The 23,916-nt window shown below is 29.5% G+C and overlaps 2 protein-coding genes and 1 long non-coding RNA gene across 4 annotated transcripts in view; 2 read left to right on the top strand and 1 right to left on the bottom strand.

Moving 5' to 3' along the window:
* LOC145948885 (uncharacterized) overlaps nucleotides 1-23,916 on the top strand; it is a 163,603-nt gene that overhangs the window by 1,306 nt on the left and 138,381 nt on the right. Inside the window, exons 1-4 of one of the 2 annotated variants that reach the window (XR_014427493.1) lie at nucleotides 3,540-3,756; nucleotides 4,131-4,240; nucleotides 18,321-18,545; nucleotides 18,676-18,717. This is a non-coding gene — a long non-coding RNA (uncharacterized LOC145948885). Of the gene's footprint in view, nucleotides 1-3,539; nucleotides 3,757-4,130; nucleotides 4,241-18,320; nucleotides 18,546-18,675; nucleotides 18,718-23,916 lie in introns of those variants that run through there. The other variant, XR_014427492.1, reaches the window with a different exon arrangement.
* On the bottom strand, nucleotides 342-15,722 carry Swip-1 (EF-hand domain-containing protein D2 homolog Swip-1). Its single transcript, XM_083058466.1, has 4 exons — nucleotides 15,484-15,722; nucleotides 5,271-5,418; nucleotides 2,790-2,924; nucleotides 342-2,064 (listed from the first exon to the last, which is right to left on the bottom strand). The coding sequence occupies exons 1-4, from the start codon at nucleotides 15,651-15,653 to the stop codon at nucleotides 1,930-1,932; spliced, it is 588 nt and encodes a 195-aa protein (XP_082914592.1). The 5' UTR covers nucleotides 15,654-15,722; the 3' UTR covers nucleotides 342-1,929.
* On the top strand, nucleotides 19,607-23,134 carry LOC145949015 (odorant receptor 67a-like). The gene is made up of 5 exons (XM_083058685.1): nucleotides 19,607-20,312; nucleotides 20,799-21,188; nucleotides 21,476-21,680; nucleotides 22,783-22,938; nucleotides 23,015-23,134. The coding sequence occupies exons 1-5, from the start codon at nucleotides 19,948-19,950 to the stop codon at nucleotides 23,060-23,062; spliced, it is 1,164 nt and encodes a 387-aa protein (XP_082914811.1). The 5' UTR covers nucleotides 19,607-19,947; the 3' UTR covers nucleotides 23,063-23,134.

Genomic DNA, 23,916 nt, shown 5'->3' with positions numbered 1-23,916 from the left:
TTATGTATTGTATTTTATTTTGCAATTAATTATAAAATAATTACTAACTCTTTTTAAGTCAACTATGATAACGAATAGATTGACAAATTTGTCATAAGATCAATCATGAGAAGTCCATAGTTAAATTGCAAATTTAAACATAAAGAAAAATATATAATTATATCTCATTATGTATAAATATAACTAATTATATATAGACATATTTCATATATAATTTTGTATAAAAAATTTGTTGCCGAGCATTATTTATTACTAACGATAATAATACGATGCAGTCTCAAATATTCAATTTTAATTTCATCGAAAATTAGTGAATCAAATCCAAAAAAATTGACGCAACTGAATAAATTTATTTACACAATCTGTAGCTTACACATATTTTACAATGTAGATGCACAGTTTTCTAATATTATTATATACAGGATTTTGTTCAAAACAACATGTATATCATAAAAATATATATACTGCCGAGATTATAAAAATATCTGTGCAATATTATTATTACAAATAAAGTATTTTTACTAAAATTTTTTTTAAGTGAAATATAAATTGGCGTAATGATAACAATAAATCTGCCATTCGCCAAATTTTTCCATTTATCTACATATAGTTTTTTTCAGTGTGATTAAAAATTATATAAACATATTTCTGCCTTTTACTATACACATGCATTCACGCAGCAGATATACAATATTTATAATCATACATATTTTATTATATTCTACATACATATTATCGTATATGTTATTTAACGTGTAACCAAAAGTTTTATTTAAAAAATCAAGTTATTATAATAAAAATTAAAGTACATACGCGCGCCGAGATAAATCTTACATTATCAGAGGCTCGAAAGTCTTTAAGGCCATTTTCTTGAATAATTCAATATTGATTTTTTGTGTGTGTCAATATTGTCTTTAATTTATATTTTGTTCAATAAGTTAAAAACTCAAAGTGAAAAACATTATCTTCGATAATTATTTTTTAATATTCGCGAGAGATAAAAAATTATCCAACATTGCAATATTGTTAAAATTTATTGGAATTATTATTAGAATTTGTTTCCTGCTTGCATTAACATTTATATATTAAACATTTTGTATAATTATTAATTCAGCTTTTCCTCTACAACTTTTGTTTAGCACCATTTACTATTTTATAACAATAATACTATGATTATTATCATAAAAACTGCTATACTATCTTTCTAAGAAAAAATAGTTTGCGCATTATCTGTGATTTTACAAATCTTTATCATAAAATAATAACTCTGTGAGCTTTTAAAATATATTTATAGGATAGATATGTGTGCAGATAGATATCAACAATTTTCCAAAATTCTGATTTAGCTACAAAAATTGACATACGATTATATAATGTATTTCAAATACAGTAAATGCTAATGCGTCAAATTTGTAGTGTAAATAATAAATATACATAAAATAAAAATTGTGTGACAATTTGAAAAAATTCATTGTTCTCGCTATTATTATTTGTCTTGCTTTGAAAATACGCGACTTCAGCGTTTACAATTTTGCAAAAATGTCACACATACAGTCTTCAAATAAAAAAAGCGTTATATTTAGCGTATAATTTTGCTGAATTGGGATTTTAATATCGTTTGACACGTGGAAATAATCCGTATTTATTTGCGAAAATAGAAATGATTGGCGTAAAATCGTTATACTAATAGCACCGGAAATTACATTACTCACTTTGAATTCTTCTAATAATAGTCGTCGCGATAAATTCGCAATTTCACGTTTGCTTCGGAGCGCATTTAAATGATTAAATGGTTTATGCAGTCGTTCGTTGACGATGTCGATATCGAGCGTCGGAAATAAATCTAAGCAATCTAAGGCAATCGATTTTTTCATCCTCTAATGACAAGTCGGTTATACTTTTACTCTCTCATAATTTTCGTTTTTCATTTTATTTGCCGAAGAGCGCGGCTTTTTGCCGGAATTGCTCTCGCCTCGCCGCTTTTTCCTCTTCCTCTCGTTTTCGTTCCTCCTGCTCCATGCGAATCTCATCCTCAAACTTTGAAGCCTTTCGCAGCTGCTCGATCTGCGAAAAAAAAGTGTTAATCGGAGCACGTGCGAAATGCAATTCGTTCGGGTTATGCTTTCGTACATGCATTTTTTTCAACGCGGACGACACGCTGAAGTAACTATCTGGGCTTGCCCCAAATGTCATTTACAATCACATGTGTGAATGGGAACCGCATGTGTTACGTCCGCAAACAATGAGACAAGATTTGAAGCTTTTTGTAGACAGAAAATTCCTTATAGTATTTTGTAAAATTAGTAAATGATTTACAATATAATAAAAACTATAACATAATTCATATTAAAAACGTATAATAAATTAATATGTAACACAAAGATTCAATTATGAAGAAGTATACCAGCCATAAAAAAGCAAATTTTGAAGTATGAAACCTCCATAAGAAATTTCCTTAGATATATATAAAAAAATTGTCCGCTTTTCTTCATACATATTTAAATGATCTTTAAATATATCTTTAAATATATTGTATATATTTAAAAATTTATTTAAAGATCGTTTAAATATGTATTTAATAATATGTATATATATTTAAATATATACATTAATTTAATATGTACATATTAATCTAATCTAATAAGTATATATTTAAATGATCTTTAAAAATATTTTTAAATATACATATATATTTAAAGATATAGGTACTTAAAAATCATTTAAATATGTATAAAGAAAAGCGGACAATTTTTTTTTAATTTTAGAGGGGCTATGATAAAGAAATATACTTTAGCTTCGAAGAAGTTTTTAGCTCCGGTAACACCAACTTCATCGACATCCACTTCAGTGAGTCTGGCCAGCTGGCTCAATCCGGAATCCTGTTCCAACTCACCGGCACGCGCTTTACGATAGATCAGTAAAAACTGTAACGAGATATAACTGTACATTATAAACACATCAATCAAAGTTGTAATATGTATTATAAAAGATTAGACTTATTAGAAAATCTTTAAAGTCTTTAAAAAAAATTATAAATCATTCAACTTTGGAGCGTTTCTCTCAAAAATAGAATTATCTCGCGATCTCATTCAGTATCTCGAGGTATTCTGCATATAAAACATATAAACTTTTATCTTACAATTATATAGAAATAATGAATAAAACAAAACCTCGGTTATACAGCTCTGTTTAATTAAGATAATCTCTGTCGTTGGTGTAATTAGATATAAGAAATAAAAGTGAAAAATAAAAGGCAGAAAAATAATCCGTCAAAAATAAGAAAAAAACGCATGATCAAAGAAATTTAAAAACTGCAACGTTTAATGAATGTAACACGCGAGACGAGCAGGAGGGATACGTGTCGCGACCGTTTTACGGTAATTCATACCGCGATGAGTAAGAGGAAGGTGAATAAGCTGAACAAGCTACTCGATTATCACGCAATGAATCACGGTCGACGAGCGGGGCGAATCGCGCGTGCACGCATATGCAGATCGATTCGCGGGCTTTGTTTGCGAAATACGGTATCTCACGTCCGATTGTCTTTGCGCGTGCATCTTGTATTAAGTCGAGACACTCTCCTTGGAATGATACGTGATACTCATACATCGTGATTTTTTTTTCCCGCAAGTTTGCACGCATTACAGTGGATTGCGTTAAGAGCGAAAGTTTCAGTTTCGCACGCTCTGGTATCCCGCGGACGCGTTGCATCGGTTCAGCATATAATTGATCCGTTGCCAGGCTGGCAATTGCAAGGTTAATCTCCTCTCCCGATAGTTTCACATCTATATACTTGACTGAGAAGACTGAAACTAAAAGTTCGATGCATTCTCATAGTACCAATAATTTTAAAATTGTTTGCTTGGTTTTTTCTACAGAGCATCTTATTTTAGATAGAAGTCAAAAAGCACGAGACAGTATTAATAAAAATAAAATATTTATATAAATATTAATAAATATAAAATATTTAAAATAAAAAGTATAATAATTTAGGTGTAATTTAATTCTTTTTTATGTAAATATATTTTTTTCACTTGTAGAATATATAACAATCAGTGTTAACTTTTTAGAATTATGTTTATCGTGCAAAGTTTGTTTTTAATGGAAGAATTTCGCATTTTTTTTTATAGCGGACAGGCTGGTTTGGCAGTTGTTAAAATACTCCATCGTGTAGGCAACCGAAATAGAACGTGCCCTCTCTAACGCAGCCTGGAGAATAAACACGATCGTCGAATACTCGGTGAGTGAATAAGTTTAAACACTGCATGGGGTCTACTATTTATACGGATATATATGCGCATTTGCCACAAATAAACGTACGAGTCTAATCAGATTTACGTCATTTAATACTTTACAAAGAAAAAAAGAATAAAGTAGGACTAAAATATGATAAAAATTTTTCAAATAAAAATTTAAAATCTCATCTTTCTACGTACAATATTTTCCCTAATATATAGATTTTAAAAAGAGAAGAGAATTTTCGAAATATAAAATAAATTTTGCACAAATATTGGTGAATGTTATGAAAAAAAGAATATATTTCCTTTTTATTGTTATTCTTCCTGAAATATCATGCAAAGTGCACGTGTTTTTTGATGAATAGCGTAAGAACAAAGCTGTACACAATGATCTATTTTGGTTGAATACTTTTAACGACCACAAACAGAGTTGCGAGAAACACTAATGATCAGGTTGGACATAGAAACCATGAGACATATGTTTATGTCGACCACATTCAAAGCCGATAACACAAAGTGTGCTAACCAATCCTGTATATTTTCAAACCATTTGGCTATGGTATTTCTCTCTAATAATAAAACGCAGCTGCCTAACATTATTACAATCCAGTAATAATAGATTTGAAGAATCTCTAATAAACTGTATGTAAAATATTTTTTTATTATTTGTAAAAAATAAATATTTATTTCTTCGCAAATAATTAATTTCAATTAATTAATGAGATAATACGAAAAAATATTGTTACCATTTACGTATCAACTCTTATTTGACTTGTTGAAATATAAATATTGCGAAGTAATGAGAAATCAAATAATTCTATTCGTATTAAAATAAAATAAAAATATTACAATTAAATAATTTAATTTTATGTTAACAATTTTCTATAAATATTTTTCTATTTCTCAAAGTATGAAAAATAATTTATTTAATCATCTGCATTTGATAGTTTATTTATATTATTTATTACATACAGTTTATTTATATTATTCGAGATATTAGCGATTTCTCAGAGATTCTTAAAAATAACTAACCTCACGGAAAGATATACGACCGTCACCATCTTCGTCGACCTCCTGGATCATTGCTTTGAGTCCGAGATGTGTTTGCGGTGCTCCCAAAACTTCCATCATTCGCTTCAGTTCTGTGAGATCGAGATAGCCGTCGCGTCCATCGTCGAATCTGCAACAAGTATTGACGATTAGAATCAGAATGTTTACAAATCAGAAATTTTATTACACAGTTTTTCATCTGAAGTGTTCTAAAAATATCACTTTTTTCACCTGCGACTAGACTTTTTGCTAATAATTCGCATAACTAATAAAATGAAAACTTTAGTTCTACAATTAAAGTGTGAAAAGAATATTTTATCAGTTACTCACACGCTTTTATGCAAAGCGATTTTCATAGAATTTGTCAAAGTTCTATCTTTGAAAATATTTGATAGTAAAACTCTCGATCAACTATATAACGAAAATATGATAAGATAGTTAATGCGGTTAAGGCTAATCTATTCTGCTGACTGGTGAATTTTATTATCGACCTCCTTTCTCGGCTTAAAGTAGAGTGCATTTTTAAGCGATTGACCCATCAATAAATCATCGCTATGACGCTGGTCAATGAGCCGCCCAGCTAAACGTGTCGCACATATTGTAGTCTGTCGCCTCTAGTTAATCGCGATACCGCGTGCAATCTAATCACTGGTCATTAAACGTCGTCGCACGAAGGTTGTAAGAGGAAGAAAAGAATTCGGGACACTGTCATTATTGGCGAACGAGGTGCGATTATCAAACAAATTCGCCGGAAAACTCGGTATAGAGATTGCTTCAATCTACACTACAGAAATAGTCTCCCTTTATTTTATGAAACTCAAGAGACTGTTATGATGAGATAGGAAATGACACAAGTCTCTTAACGAAATTTGTTGCATCGTCGTAACTCAATGATTCCACGAAGTAAACAATGGAGATATTGATTAAAGTTGATGCAACATAGTTATAAATAGTACGGCCAGTTTTTGCTAAAATTGAATTATTATATTAAAATTTTAATAATGATAAAATTTCAATAATGATAAATTAAAATTTTGTCTAACATAGACTGTACAAAATGACACAAGAGAAAAAAAAGCTGGAAGAAAATTTAACAAACTAATGCTAATTGACGTTGATGTATTTAATTTTAGACATGCGATAAGATTCCAAATATATTCAGTCGCTATATATGAGGTCTCTTCGATTATTTTTATTCTAAATTTTTTTCATATAAAACTATGTATCATAAAAATTGATGTTGTCTTTTTTTCTATATAATAATAAATTAGAGAAAATGCAATCTACAAAGAAATTAATTTATTAGGAATAATGATTTTAATTGGAGAAAATGATTATAGATTTTCTTTGGAAAAGACCAGCTGTTAAATGACAGTTACATTCTTCGTAATCGAGATTGTCTTAACTCGGTCGTCATTAACATTCGCGACTTTCTTCACATTTAATACTAAGCTAACGTTTCGTTGGCCGCAATGTACAAGGTAGAACATTTAATAACTAGAACGTCTCTCTTGTAGAAAGCGCACGAAATTTAGGTTGAACAAGATATTTATCTGTAAAAAAATTTGCATTTTCTATTCTTCGCAACTTTAATCTAGCAGATTTAAAAGATTGCCAAATTTGATTCGTCGATCTATTTCAAACTTTCCGCAGCTCAGACTTATAAACTTGTAGATTTATGCGTATGCAAATTATCGTGTTATAAAAACTTCAGTCCAGAATAATCGTACGCTGCAATGAAGGCACCGTTGTTTGAACTTTATTACGCGTTGTATCACATACACCATAAATGCAAAAAGCGGAAATGATTTATTCTGATGATACATGATACTTATGACGTCGCGCAATCATCGAAAATAACTGCCTAACTGCTTGACATTATTAATTTCGCTCTCTTGTGTCGCGTGGAAAAATGTAGGCGTTAGCTAAAGGTTAACTAGATCACGTTCACGTTTATGTTAGAAACAATGAGCCGCAATTTTATATGCACAATTCTCGTGGAAAGCATCCCTCTCGGCCGAATGTACTACCGTGGGACGAAATCAATCTGATTGAAATTAATTTATATTCAAATTAATAAACATGTGACATGATATGCGATATTATATTCACATTACATTTTAGCATTATTAGGTACTTTATTAAACTACTATTTTAACTATTTTAGCTTCAAGCGTGGAATTTATCAATACAGAAATGTTTTATTATTAATTTAATATCATATTATTATTTATTATTATAATTAATCATATTATAATTATTCAGCAATAATTAATATAGAATTATTAACAGTTTTTTAAAATAAATAAAATTGTAAAAAGTTTATTTTATGTCCAAATTTTATAGAACGTTTAAAGAACATTTGATATATTTAATAATATTTGTTAATATTTGTCAAATTAAAAAATATTATTAAATTTAATAATAAATGAGTACATAATTATTACGCGATGCCTATATCTCTGCATCAATCTGTATTTCTTAATTATCGGAGAACGTTTAGACGCGTCGAGAGTGAAAACGGAGGGAAAACGTGGGAATGATTGGCGATATTCAGATTCGCGAAATCTCTCGACAGGATGTCAACTTTACTTCGCCGGAAACTTGTGAAATCGCTTTCCGTGTAAGGGATGGAAAGTGTCAAGGCATGAAATGGTATGCTTTCCAACATGTCAATGCGATTTCACGAAGTGGATAAAATTGAGTTGTGTATTCGTTAGTTTTTCAATATATCGAGATATCTGAAAGAAAATTGAGCTTCATATAGATAATCTAAAAATACATTTATTCCTATAGTTATATATATCTAATTTTAATTAGTTTGAAAACGATATATTATAATTTTTGAGAGCTGTAATTATATACGCGGAAATCTATAGAGAGCAATTATGTTATGTATAACAGATATATACTATCATCGATATAATTATAATATAACAAATTAATTATATATAACAAATTAAAGAAAAACTATTTATACAATAAATAAATAAATCGATTTTTTTAATCAACGTGATTAATGAATTTTAATTAAAATCGACATAATTCTCCAAAAGGAAAAATAAAAGAAAATAGTTTAAGCTTTGAAATTAAAATGTTAGACAAAATTTTAATTTATCATTATTAAAATTTTAATATAATAATTCAATTTTAGCAAAAACTGGCCGTACTATTTATAGCTATGTTGCATCAACTTTAATCAATATTATGGTGGACATTTTTAAAATTTATCTGTAGAATATAATTATCAAAGTTCATTCGTGCGCATTTGGATTAGATGATTGTTTGTCATAATTCTGATTTTCATCTGCCTGTGAATATATATGTGTGTACATTTCTGCTACAATCTTAATATAAAGCAAGAGACTAAAAAAATCACTATTCCGCCGGCATTTTCGATCCAAGATCGTTAAAGTGCAGAAGAGCAGAACGTTAAAGGGAATTGCTTCCGCATTAGTTAATGACGTTACTGCAAGGCACCGGAAATTGAACGGTGTAGGCGGAAGATACCTGGACGGTAAATCCTTCCAATCAGGAAGAATTGTTTCATTGAAAGGATCAATATTTGCCTGCATTTCGCTGCATCTATAGTAATCAAACGTGAACAAAAATCTTTTGTGTTCTTTAGTTCTACAAATATATACATATATTCCTCGTGTTGACACAGAACGTAATTTTTGCTGCAAAAAAATGCAGCAATGTTGCATGCAATAGTTAATTTCAAGATTATTTATAATACTTGATAATTTTCATCTGCCAATATTAAAAATATTAAAATAAGTTGTGTCAAAATATTTCTGTCTTTTCATAAAATTCATTAAAAAAATTAAATACTAAACTGACAATAATTGACAGAATAGAAGAGAAAAAATTATACTTAATAATAATTTTTCTAAAATTGTGTATTCTCCAATTTCTTATTTTTCTACAGATATTTATCTGCTAGATATTAACAATTGATACTTATAAATTGTTTTTTTCTGTTTCTTTCTTCCGCCTTCAAAGTTTAGAGAAAAAAGAAGGAAAAGAGAATAACGTCAAAGGTAGAGGTCACATATTTATAAGTACGGTTAAGCGAAGTGATCAATAAGAATGATAGACGCAGAAAAGATAAAGACGATAGATATATATATGGGTGAGATATATTCTATTAAAATCAGCACTTTTATCAATAATATTCTCACCTGTCTATTTTAGTAAATAAATTTTCGATAATCTTAAATAGATTTTTTGCTGATTATACAATATCTTAAATCAATGCTAAATCAATGATTAATGATATAAATAATTTATTATGAATATATTCTTATAAAAATAAGATTTATAAATATAAATTGCTTTATGATTAAGTATTTAAATAAAAATTAAATGTAATATGTGATTTTATTTCCGACTGTGAATATCTTCATTTTTTATATCACTTTACGAATGATTCGATATCTGATTGGTTATTGCAATCACGTTGCTGTGGATCATCGCGCTCGATTCTGTCGAAATCATTTCTCGTCAGACAGTTTAAATCAATTGAGTAAAACGCTTCAATCAACATGAATTGTATTGAGGCGCCGATGCGATGCATTGAATGTGGCATCGATTTAAATGACTTTATGAAAGTATAATTAAAAATTGCATATATTGTGTGAAAGTGCTACAATAAATTTATTGTTGTGGGCTAAGTTCTTTTTCCATTTTACGAACTTAAACGTGCTATTGTTTCTCACGCGTCAGAGATCTAATAGGTCACATTTTAAAACGAAGAAACTACTTTTTAAATATTTATTATTATTTGAAGAAACAAGCATTTCTTTTAGAATAGAAAATTTATTTTGAAAAAATTTGTATTGCTCGTAAAAGTGGACGGAGTGTTTTAATTGTCTTCTCGTCTTGTCTGATGCTTTTCTCTTCCTAATTGCTCCAATGTCGTAGATACGTAATTAGATCGCGACGTAACGATGCCGATGTGTTCCTCATCTCGTTATCGCGAAATCGCGATCGTTCCGACTGGCTCGACGGTGCGCATTTCGTTTTCGTTTCGTTTCTCCGCGATTCCTTTTCCAGGAGTAGCCTGGAGAAAACCGGGTCAAGGTGACGCGCGGTGATCCCGATTTACCCTTGTTGTCCAAGATCGATACGGTGAAGTTTGGTCCTTCACGGAGAAACAAGAATGTTGTGACGAATTTACGATGCGCTAAGGACGAGGACAAGGACGAGGACAAGGACGAGGACGAGGGTAGTACGTGCTTTCTTTTCGCATTACCGAGATTTATGATCCTCCTACGTCTGCGATTTTCTGAGAGATTTGAGGAAAAAGTAAAATATTTTTTACGGAATTCCCCTATTATGCTGCTTTAACGAAACTGAAAACAATAGTCCCATTTAAAAGAAATAAAATATATTTTCATGACTTGTTTTATAAATTTTAACACAAGAGATTTTAATAATTCAATAAATATATTTTTTAACTGTTCCTTTCTCTTTCTCTCTCTCTATCGGAAATTACAAGCGATAAGTGTTGATTTTATGTGTGAAGTAAAATTGTCTAGAATAACAAAAATTGAGATTAAATTGATGTTCTATATCTACTCTGAAAACTTGAAGATTTTAATAATTAATTAACATCTTTTTTGTTAATTATCACAAGTGCTGTTAATTATAACAAATGCTGTTTTCTAGTAAAGTAAGAATTATTGTTTCCTTTCAAATAAAAAGAAATCGGATTTTCTATTTTAAGTTTTCATTTTAATAATTAATTAGTATCTTTTCTTTACGAAAAATATAGGACTGCTTTAATATGTGAGATTGCAAGAAAAAAAAAGAGTTTATATACAGTGTGTAGAAACTAGAATTCTGCGAAGTTAAAGAAATCTCATCGTGCATTGTGAGTCGTGGAAGAATTTCCTAAGCAGGGATAAATGTCGTCTGTGAAATGTTATGTCTTTTCCCATCAATGAAACATTATTTAAAATGTCTAGCGGTGTTGCTGATAGGAATACCGAGTCCATCGTTGTCGAGCCGAGTCGTAGAATAAATTCTTATGCCGTTTGTATATTCGGAACGCGTGATTTCTTCGATAACAGCCACGAGGAATAACGGTTTGTCATGCCAACAGAAGCGTCTAAGAATTTTTTTTTAGTTCTTTTGAAAAAGAAAAATGTGAAAAAGACTAAAACGGAAAATGTCTTAAAATCTCTTAAAAATCTCTAAAATAGTTTCACACAATTACTAAAAAATAATCCACACTAAAATAAAAATATTTCTTATGAAAGCATTCTGGAAAAATATTAAATATTTTGAAATGCTATTTTCTGTTTTACGGAAAGTATTCATTATATTGTATGCAGAGATATCGATTCCAAGAGTACATATCTCGAATGCATATATGCATTCACCTACTTTAGCAACGAAAGGGTTAAGGTCATCGTTTCGCTGTACACGGTATAAAATGAATCGATCACATCTCACTGCGGTATCATTGTGACGGGGAAAGTTAAGCACGCCGCATTCAATCAAACCGTAGAAATCTCGACTTTCGACCTCGTGCGAGTCACAGTGTACTTTGCGATAGGAATTTCTTGATAATAGTATAAATGCATTTTCTCTTAGTAAATTTTCTATTTCATCTAAAGTGCGAGTACTACTATTCATAATTAAAAATACACAAATACGTGCGATATTAAAGAATACATACATAGGAATTAATTTCTAGAAAATAAAAAATAATACAATTATTTAGTATTGATTCCCCCATTGTTTTTGTTGAAAATTAAATTTACTAAATTAATGGGATCAATATTGCACTTGTGATTATACAGGATGGAAAAGACAACCGGAAGGGACACCGGATGTCACGCTGACTTCCGAGCTCTTTAAATTAGTTATGGGATTTAAACAGTTAATTGAGATGTGAGTCTTCGGTTTACGACCTAATTGGAGGGTCAACTGGGGGGTCCGATTTCGGAGCCCCTCCAAAGAACTTCCTGTGAATCTCCGTAGCAAATTTCTCGAGAGAATAGCGTATCCAATGTAGATATTTTTGACTGTGATTTGTGTTTGTATACAGGAAATGTTGGATAGATAACAAGCGCCAGCCTACGTGTATGCAGTATTATCGCGTGTCGTTAAATTAAAATCATAGTCAGACGTTGTGTATATTTAGTTTTATAAACGATATAGCGGCTCTGGTTGATGAATATATCGAATTACCGATTAAGAGAAGAATTATTTTTGTTTCTTCTCGATTTCTAGAAGGAGAATCAGAAGATGAGTCAGGTTCGTATCGCGGTAATTCGCGATAAATCGTGACGGAAAAGGTTGATAATCGTATTTTTGTTTTGTCTGCTTGAGAAATGCTATCTTTTTTCACTGCATACAAAATATTAGTCTCTATCTATATTAGTCGATAGAAAAATTACGAGAATATTAACGAGTATTTTAGTACATTTTAATTAGTAACAGATATTCAAACTATATAAGAGAAAATGTTTACTGATAACTTTAACGCGTTATACATTAAATTCTCATATTATTTTGCACTTATAAATGCAACATCACTTCGATACTTAAACATTACGACTTTGATCGACTTTTCCTCTCCGTTTAAATACCCGTAAGGTGCATGAAAATTTCTCGATAACGGCATGAGAGTTTCTCTGTCGCCTGCTGCGCGCACGTGCGTATCTTGCGTGGATGTGTTGCGATACGTCATCCGGAAGGACCGACGATTGTTGTTCGTTTATGTCGCGCGTTTGTCCAAGAAGTCGTCCTTGTCTTTTAGCTGCGAAACCGGTTGCGTTTGTAACCTCGGGTCTCGATAAATCGTAGGAACACGGCGACGTATTTTCTCCGAAATATCTGCATTCTTCGCTTCGAGATCCACAGGCTTCAGCTTAATATCTAATTGCTCGATCTTCGAGCAATGAATCAAGATCCCGTTAAACTCTCTGAAAATCTCACTTAATCTTTCATAAAAATTTTTATGTATAATGTGTCTACTTCAGCGATTAATAATGATTATGCTAAGATATCTGTAACTTCAACAATTTCTTATTTTTTTTTATAAATTTAATTTGATTAATTTAGTTCTTATTTTTTTCAATTGTTTGTCGTATCTTCAAATTTCCTAGGAGTTTTTGACGAAAAATGAATAATGTCCTTCGACATCTATTCAGTGATATACTGTCCCGCTGTTTATAACGCGTTTTTAAGATTTGTTAACGGAGAGAGACGTAATTTTCCGATGAAGGAGCGCCAGGAAAGGAGAAAATCGCAGAGACGTGGAGAATCGCATGCTCGGTCATTACGAAACCGCGAACGTCGAGAGATTCGTGACGTGCATTTCTTTGAGAGAAGAAACGCAAGAGAGCAGACGACCTCGGGGTCCCTGCGGGCCTCCTGCCGGGTCCCCCCTCCGCCAAGGTTCTTGGCATCTATGCCCTTTGTGTCTCGGAGTAGGTAGGTATTTCGGAGTCAACCTGGTAGCAGGTTTGACAACGCGGCCGGAGAACAGGGTGACTGTCTTGATGCTCAGGTACTTTCGCAGATATTATTGTGAGGGCAAGGAACGAACACAAAAGGAGACATCCATTTTTTTAAATTCTTCATCTTCTGATGAAAGGTAGTAATCAAGAAATAAATTACGACAGTGAAAATGATAGTTAACATTCGATTATTACACGAATTATATTTTTAGTATTCGACGATATTCGACTATTTGATTTGCGATAAGTGCGTGATTAATTTTGCTATACTCGATATTTTTCTTGGCTTTCGTGACATAGTTTGTTATCATAAAAGACGCGCGTGATCGAATGATAGCGGTGATGATAGCGCACAGCGGGATGTTAGATTAACTAGAAAATCTCGGAGACGTGAGAATCATTTATTTCCAACCACAGAGTTTCGCAAAGAGAGTCTAACGAAGACATTCGACACGCAAGAGAAATTGTACACTGGGTCATATAGACAACAAAGCTTATTAATGGAAAATATTGCGTGCAGCTCAACAACGCAGAGTTGCACAAATTAGCAAGCAGAGATTGAATCTGACATATTTCAAGCTCGATCGAGCTGACTCGTGTATAAACTTTCTTTTATTTTTTTATCTTAATATTACCTTTATATACATATATTATCAAATTTATATTATATTATCTTTTTATTGCATATTATTCGGATAACATATATCAAAAATGAAATTGTGATAGTATGAAGAGTATAATGTAAACAGTATGATGTAAAAGTAATATGTCAGTATATTATAAACAAGAATGATTATAAAACAAATGATATAGGCAAAACAAAAAGATATAGGCTTTACGATATATAAAAAATATATGCGGAAATAAAACATTCATATTACCATTTAAATTGTGCTCCATATTTAAAAAAGTCACTTTACTTAAAGAGATATACCATGACTCACCGAATGAATGGTTGAAAGTGACTGATAATGATCGTTATGTCAGCGATATCATTGTAAAATAAATTTGCTTACAATCGTGCAAGTCTATTGATTCTAAAGTATTTGCCGTTAACGATTTGCGTTTTGTCCCAATGACGATAAATCTTGTGACATAAAAAAGAATTTATCTTCATCTGATTACATTACGTGTATCTTATTCCAGGCTGACTTGTAAGCACAGAGTGCGCCTATTAAGTTGATAACACTATATATAGCTCGAGTATTTAACAGTCGCAGGTCGTTTAAGCGACTGTCTTTTCTTTGTGTCATAAAAGAATATTTTTTATGTAATTATTAATAAGAGAAGTAAATAGAGATTTGAGAGTTCTAAAACATTTTATATAGTGTATATAAAATATACACAAATATATATATATATATTATTATATTAAAATTATATGTATAATATACATATATAATCTTTTTTAATTAAAATAAATATTTATAATAGAATATATACTTATACATATTTATATTAATACTATTTTGCATTATATTATATACATATATATATATATATATATATATATATATATAATACTCTGATATAAAATAATATTCTCTAAAAAATATCTTTCATCCGAAAAACTCTGTTAATTTCACAAATTCCATTTTAAAATAATAAAGCTAATTGTAAGCCTTGAGATGTTAAACGCAATTGGCTTCGGCTTATCATCTTTGATATTTTTCGATTGCGTCGACGCGCGTAAATAAGAAATTAAAAAAGGCACTCACCTGTTGAAGGTCTGCTCGTATTGCTTGATCTCGCGGCGCGACAACTCATGGAACTCGGTGTAAACATTTACGAACTTGTATTGCTTCTTTACCTCTTTGCCCTCCTCAAGTTCGTCGTTGATCCTTTGCCGTCTGTTGAGCAGGTTACTGAGTTCGGCGTCCGCTGGCATGATTCTCGAGATTTTCGATCTAAATCGATTTAAATCTTGAGAACAAATTGCTAAGAATTCGTGTAAAGCGCGTTAAGTTTCCTCGAGCCACTTATCGAAAATTTAGAACGCAATTATCGCGAGTTAACGAAAACGAGTAAAAGCTATACGATGGACGGGAAAGAGATGTACATCCACAGAAAGATATGGTTCGCACGCCGCGGCGAGCCCGCATGTACTGACGCGACGCAGAGCGTAGGAGCTACTAGCTACTAGTAGTCGGCCCAGGCAGTGCCGTAGTCATTTTGTCGGGGTTTTTGAGGCAAATATCTTTCTTTCAATTCATTTGCATTTTCAAAAGATGTTACATTATGCTTTTTTGAAAGCGACTCCGATAGAATCGTGCATCTCGTTTCTCGAAAATAGATTATTTCTATTTATAACTGTCAAACTTTTCAACGCCAAGAGTTCGTGATTTTCATCTTATTGTTAGATATGCATTTTTTTATTTAATTCCGCGAAAATGTTTATATATAATTATATATAAATATATAGAATTATATATAAAAAATTGTGTATATACGTTTTTATTTTCTTGTATAATCTCTCTCAGTATATAGGAAAAATAATAAGAAAAATAAATAGACTTTTTTCTCCGAGGATATTATACGTGCTTAAATTTGCGATATAATAAAAGATACGTATAATTATAATTATATATAAATCACATTTTCTTTCTTTAGAGATTTTTGGGGCAAGTATTTAATATATAAAAAATACAACTATATAATATAATTATTACAATATAATATAATTTATATAATTTATGATATTATTTTCGTATGTTTTTCTGGCTGTAAGAATTGCTATTTGATGACAGAAACTAGAAATAATAATGTACTGAGAAATTAAAATATGGGACAATTAATAAAATAATAAAATAATAACGTAATAAAGCAAAATTATGTTTGCATGTTTGACGCTCTTGTATACAGACGTCATCCGGTTGTTACAACATCTGACGCCATCCAGGGTTCAAAATCGATATACACGAACGTCTGGCATTCGTATTTTCTCTTGCAGTTCTCTTTCGTCAAAAGCACACCAACCGTGAAAATGTATCATTTGCAGTTACATTGTCATTATGCGTGCAGTTATGGACTAGGAATATAATACGGGAAACTGACAGCGAGGACAATGAAAACAATACTGTTTTCATCTAGGTCAATTTAGATTTATGTAGACTTGTTTTGAATTTTCTAAAAAAATATATTCGAAATTAAATATTATAAAAGTATTATAAAATAAATTATTAATACATTATTATTTTAAAATAAATGTTAATATAAATGTCAATAGAAATTTTTTAATAGAGATATACATATATATAGTTTTTTTTGTTATAATTGTTCGTAGAAATTAAATATATATATTTTTTATGTTTAAAATAAAAAATGTAATGTGTTTTACAATGTTTATTATTTTTCTTCTGTGACGTATATAATCAAAATATTTTACCAGCAGTCGGAAATTATGAATTCTTTGTTATAATCATCTTGAAACTGACATGCTGCAATAGGTATTACCAGAGTGAACTCTGAGAGCGGCTGTTCAGGCGTTTTTCGTAGGCTGCTTTCTAAATTTTATTTAGTATATCTGCATAGCCTTAGAAGATTGAGTTTTATAACATATTCAACATAGGGTGTGAGCCTTTAAGGATGAGGAAATGACCTAATTTGTAGAAAAGTATACATAGATGCTAGTTAAATCACTATCTTTGTCAGAGATTCGCTAATTGGTTGATGCTCTTCTAGTATCTGTTATAATATTTTTAAATTTATTTTTCTGAGATTAATGACAGATATATTTGTAAAGAAATTAATAAAGAATGAAATCTGTATGAAATTTTAATATACTAGAACAATACAAGAGCGCGGTATGCGCGCGCCATTCTTCGATTTTATGTTAAAAGAATGGTATTTAAAAAAAATAATAAAATTTATTTAAACTCGATTAATATTTTTTTACAGAAATCAGCTGATTAAGGCGTTAATATGCTAATTAAATTTTAAAATAAAAATATGTTATAGAAATTAAAATAATAATGTTATAAATGATATGTTATATTAGTTTAAACTCGAATAATATTTTTTGACAGAAATCAGCGGATAACTGTTAAAAATATTAATCGTGTCTAAAATATTATAAAATATGATTTAAAACATATTATTTTAATTTTTATAACATATTATTTTAAAAATTAATTAGCAAATTAACGCTTTAATCAGCTGTTTTAAAAAAATATTAATAACGCGAAAATTTGCTAATTAAATTTTAAAATAATATATGTTATAAAAATTAAAATAGTAATATGTTATGATACTTTATTTTCGATTAATATTTTTTGACAGAAATCAGCGGATAACTATCAAAAATATTAAACGAGTTTAAAGTATTATAACATATTTAAAACATATTATTATTTTAATTTTTATAACATATTATTATTTTAAAAATCACTTAGCAAATTAATGCTTTAATCAGCTGATTTCTGTCAAAAAATATTAATGAAGCGAAAATTTGCTAATTAAATATATTCTAGCTTACATATTTATATTTATATTGTGTATGTTATAATGCGAAATAATAAGATTATTCTAATATATGTATGTATTTTATTTGTTTCAGGTAGCATTGCGATAAACAGTGCGATTCACGCGTCGTGTCGGGAGTGCCGAGTAAAATGTCGCGCGTCGGGAATGCCGTGTAAAGTTTCGCATGTCGGGAGTATTGCGTAAAGTGTCGGGCGATTGTAATTATTCGTGTTTTCGCGAGTGTCGTGAGTGCTATGAAGGACCAAGAGAGGAGGAGGAGGCCCGGGGAGGCATCGGGCGATAGCGGGGCAACTGTGAGGTATGCAAAATAAAAATATTTTTTCTAAACTGCATTGTTTATGAGATATTTGACACACACATATGTATATATACATATATATATATATACTTATATATATATATACATAATTTGAATATTTTGTTTTCAGATCAATGTGCTGCGTACTACAACTCCGCTATTGCACGTATCGGTGAGTGAGAAATTGCTTATTTTATAACATTTCTTTGGCGGTAATGGGGGTGTATAATATGTTGAAAATATTAAAATAGTAATATATTTTAAATATGTTTGAATATTTTATCCGCGATTAATATTTTTTGGCAAAAATCAGCTGATAATTGTCAAAAAATATTAATCGAATTTAAAAGTCAATAATATATGTATACATTATTTAAGAACGGAATGTGTTTATAAAAATTATTATGAAATATAAATTCCCTCGTTTCAATAAATCATTCATAAATGAGAACAAACTTGCAGAAATAAATTTATGCTTTGATTCTATAAATAACAAGTAAAATCTACAAATAAATAAAATAAAAATAATAATTTATTTACTTCATTGTTGCCGATGTTTTGTAGGTTTATTCCTTTTCTTTTGTTTCTTCATTTACTTGTTAAATTTGTTAAATTGTGTTTTTATTTTTTTAATTGTTGAAACTATGATCCATATATAATATATTTGTATCTATATAATTATATTTTATATAGCATTATATAGTTATTTTTTTATTTTTCTCTAAAATTTTTGCACAGAACAAATTAAATATTTTTATTTTATTTTTAATTGTGATATTAAGTTATATTTTGCACATGAATAGATGGCAATGGACAATTTGTAATTATATAAGATGAAAAGAAATATATACCATATAATATATCATATAATTTTGCTATCTCTCTATTCTAAGTTCTTTTCTTATATTCAATTTTTTTTCTAAAGTATTTAAGTAATTATATTACAATTTGTGAGAACAACTTTCTAGATGAATAATTTGTTTAGTTCCAAATGTGTAATAGTAGAGAAAATTGTTATAGATTATACAGGACATTGTAATGTCTGCGCGTACGGGATATTATACCATTAATAATACCTATGTCTCGCTATGTATCATTATAGAAACTCTTACCGCGGGAAACTATAAACGACAAATATGTTACATAGAAAGAAAGTGCGTTACATTAGAAAATTATCGTCGATAATGTAAACAAATCATCTCTTTCGATCGCCTCTTTGTTGCGAGAAACTATTTCTGACTTTTAATATTCTGCAAATTTTTCCATCTCGAGACAAAAGTATTTATCTACGATAACAACGACGACGATATACAATTTCTTTTGATAAAAAAGCTGTTATTAAGAAACATAAACTCGATGTATGCAATGACAATGGAGATATAGGGAGCTACTGATTAGAATAATGCATATACTTCCAGTGTCATTTGCTCTGTTCACTTACACCGGTTACTGGCGACCGGTGCATTTTCCTGTCAACTCGTTGAAATATTGGATGTACAATCTTTACTCCGTTTTTATGTTCATTTTACTGCAGTTGTTTGTGTTCTACGGTCTAGTTGACACTTTTGTCGGGTCGGCGAACCTACAGGAATTCGCAAACAAGTGCTATCTGTTCCTTTCGTGCTTTGGCGTTTCTTGCAAAATTGTGCATCTTTTCATACGTCGCGAAAAAATTATTGAACTAGACAAGATGCTATTAAAAGATAATTGTATTCCCAGAGATGTAGAAGAAAAATTAATTCGAAAAAAATTTGATCAACACGCGAGGTAATTATTAAGTAGATTATGATAATAAAAATAACTAATTATTAATTGTAAATTATTAATTGTAAATAATTTTCATTTATGTGTTATCGGTCAAAATTGAAACGAGTTTTTCTTTTGAATTTTTTTTATTCTTGCTTTTATTCGCAAAATAATTTTTTAAAAGCATCTGATACATTATTTACTCTGATTAGAAAATAAAATCTTTTTGCAAGATAGACTCTCTTCTCTTTGTTTATTTAATTTATAATATTAATTACCCTTGTTAAAATGGAACGATATTTTATCCTATACAAAGTTTAAATTCTTTTAAAAATATATGTATATTTTGGATAATTTTTAAGTAATTTATATAAAATTTTCAATAATTTAAGAAATAATTTAAGAAAATTTAATCTGTGTATATATTATATATGCATATATGTATATATAAATTCATTTCTTTAGATTTATTTTAATAGATAATAATTTATTGAAAAAAATTTATAGACAGATCACGATTGCCTGCGAGGTTCTCAATGAAACTTGCGTAATATTCGCGACCTTCGCGCAGTTTTACATATTTCTGAAAACGCACACCTTACCTGTGTATAACTGGGCGCCCTTCGATCTATCATCGATGTATGTCTTCTTGCCTATGCTAATATATCAATGCGTATTTTTGATGATATGCGCCAATTCGAGTGTCGCGCACGAGACTCTAATTTCCGGTATGATGATTGAAACTTGCGCACAATTCGAAATTCTGTGCCATCGTGCTCATATATTACCGGCGTTGTTGAAGGAAGCTGAAAAGAATAGTCAGTCAGACGAGGATTTGATAATACGTGAGAAAACAATCCTTCGCGATCTGATATATCATCATATTTATATTTATAAGTGAGTATTTATGGCAATTAAAAAGATAGAAATGAGAATTTTAATCCTTCGTAATTATAGATTATACTATTTTTTAATGATAAACATATACACATTTATTAATTTTTATAATTTTGTTAATTATATTTTTAAGTGATTAATAACTATCGAGTTTATCGATTAAATATTATCGTGCTACTTAATTTGTCAACTTGCTTTAATTAGTTTACTCAACTTATTTATGTACGGAATAAATTATATATAATAATTTATAGAAATAATAACAGAAACTTTATATAAAACTGCAGATTTGCACACATGGTCAATGCAGCTTTTACAGTGATAATGTTCATCCAATTTGGTCTCATCTCGCTAATCATCTGCATGAGCGTCTACAAATTATCTACAATGACATCATTTAACTTTGACTTTGCACACAAATTTTCTTATGTATGCTCCATGCTCACTCAAATATTTCTTTATTGCTGGTATGGCAACGAGATGTTATTAAAGGTAGAAAATCTGTTTTTAGATTGTTGATATTGATGCATAACTGCATCTACATTTCTTTTTTTCCTTTTTCAAGCGCACAGGACATGATACTATCAGTCCTTGTTTAATAAGAATATAGTGTTTCAAATTAAAGTGATTATAAAATGTACTAACAATTATTCACCAATATGGTATTGTAATCTTAATATTTCTCTTTAATTATTAAAATATAAAGAACCCCGCACTAATCATATAGAAAATCTATCCCGGTAAAATCAATTGGTTTTTTCATATGTTGTAGCTTATGACTTACTGAACAAAAGATGTAATGGGCACAAAGCTCAATAATGGATAGTTATCGAGTTATAACCAGTCAAACATGAAAAATTCGGGCTGCCGAATAGTATAGAGCGCTCTACACATAACTCTACGCTCATAACCAGAGATGGTAAATCGCGTATATTAGTTCTCAGGAAGTTTTAGTCGAAAAAAGGTTCATCAAAAATATTTTGAAAACGTCTCGAATTTAGCTACACGAATATAATAAAAAATAGGCATTTTTGTGGAAGATTTTTGTTCACGGAGCTTTTCAAGGTCATTCAAAATTCAAAAATAATGTCACCAGCTAACAGATTTTGTAAAACCCTACTATTTTTGTTTCAAATATTTTTCCAAAAAATCAATACTTTCCGAGATTTGACTATTCGGCAGCCCGAATTTTTCATGTTTGACTGGTTATAACTCGATAACTGTCCATTATTGAGCTTTGTGCCCATTACATCTTTTGTTCAGTAAATCATAAGCTACATATGAAAAAACCAATTGATTTTACCGGGATAGATTTTCCATATGATTAGTGCGGGATTCTTTAATTTCTTCTCCAGAGAAATAATTAAAGTTTAGTCTTGTCTAGAAGTATTTTTTAGTTGTTCAGACTCTCGTGTATTTTATTCTAATTACTCTAATAATTGTTTAATAAATATGTAAAATTTAACATTAAAAAATATTTAGCAACTAAAAGGAGAAGGGAAGGTAGTTTTGAAAGTAATATTTGATCAAAATTATTAATTATTACATATATATTAGCTAATTAATAATGATTATTTCAATTAATTTCTCATAGAGTACCAATGTCGGCACTGCTATTTATGAGATAGATTGGACGACTTTAAAAGTCCGAGTAATGAAAGATCTTATGATAATAATGATGCGTGCTGATAAGCCTGTTAAAATGTCGAGTGGTTACATAGTTAATTTAAACATTGAATCCTTTATGAACGTTAGTATTCGAAATAAGATAAAATTAATGTTAAAATTCTAAGAGTAATCTAATAGGCGAATTATTTTATCTGCAGATTCTCAAAGCATCCTATTCGGCCTTTAATTTCTTAAAAGGCTCTTAAATGGAACAAAAATACCAGGTTGAACATACAAATCTTCACGCATATATTGTCTATATTTAGTCTATATTAGAGGTAATACTAGTGTGTTCTAATAAGATAGAAACAAGTGATTAAATGTATAGTTATTTAATTTTAATTATGCCATTTTTTATGTTCAAAAATTTTAAGATATCTTTCTTTCGCTTAAATTTTAATTTAATTTAATTAATTAAATTTAAAATAATTGTTATTTAAATAAAAATTATAATTTAAATGGAATAATAAGTTACATATTTTGAATTATCTTTCTATGATTTTTATATAATAACTTGTATATATATACATATATAGAATGTGTTGCAAAATGATTCAGAAGCAAATACTTTGGTAATATTATACAAGTTATTATATAAAAATCATAGAAAGATAAATGCAAAATATATAACTTATTATTCCATTTAAATTATAATTTTTATTTAAATAAAAATTATAATTTAATTTAAAGAAATATAAACCATATAATATATCATATAATTTTGCTATCTCTCTATTCTAAGTTCTTTTCTCATATTCAATTTTTTTTCTAAACTATTTAAGTAATTATATTACAATTTGTGAGAACAACTTTCTAGATGAATAATTTGTTTAGTTCCAAATGTGTAATAGTAAAGATAATTGTTATAGATTATACAGGAAATTGTAATGTCAGCGCGTACGGGATATACCGTTAATAATACCTATGTCTCGCTATGTATCATTATAGAAACTCTTACCGCGGGAAACTATAAACGATAAATATGTACACAGAAAGAAAGTGCGTTACATTAGAAAATTATCGTCGATAATGTATACAAATCATCTCTTTCGATCGCCTC

Source organism: Prenolepis imparis, unplaced genomic scaffold (assembly GCF_030444845.1).
Source record: "Prenolepis imparis isolate NDT839.2.m4 unplaced genomic scaffold, iyPreImpa1.0 SCAF_2, whole genome shotgun sequence".
Lineage (NCBI taxonomy): Eukaryota > Metazoa > Arthropoda > Insecta > Hymenoptera > Formicidae > Prenolepis > Prenolepis imparis.
This window is presented reverse-complemented; position numbering and strand designations above follow the sequence as displayed.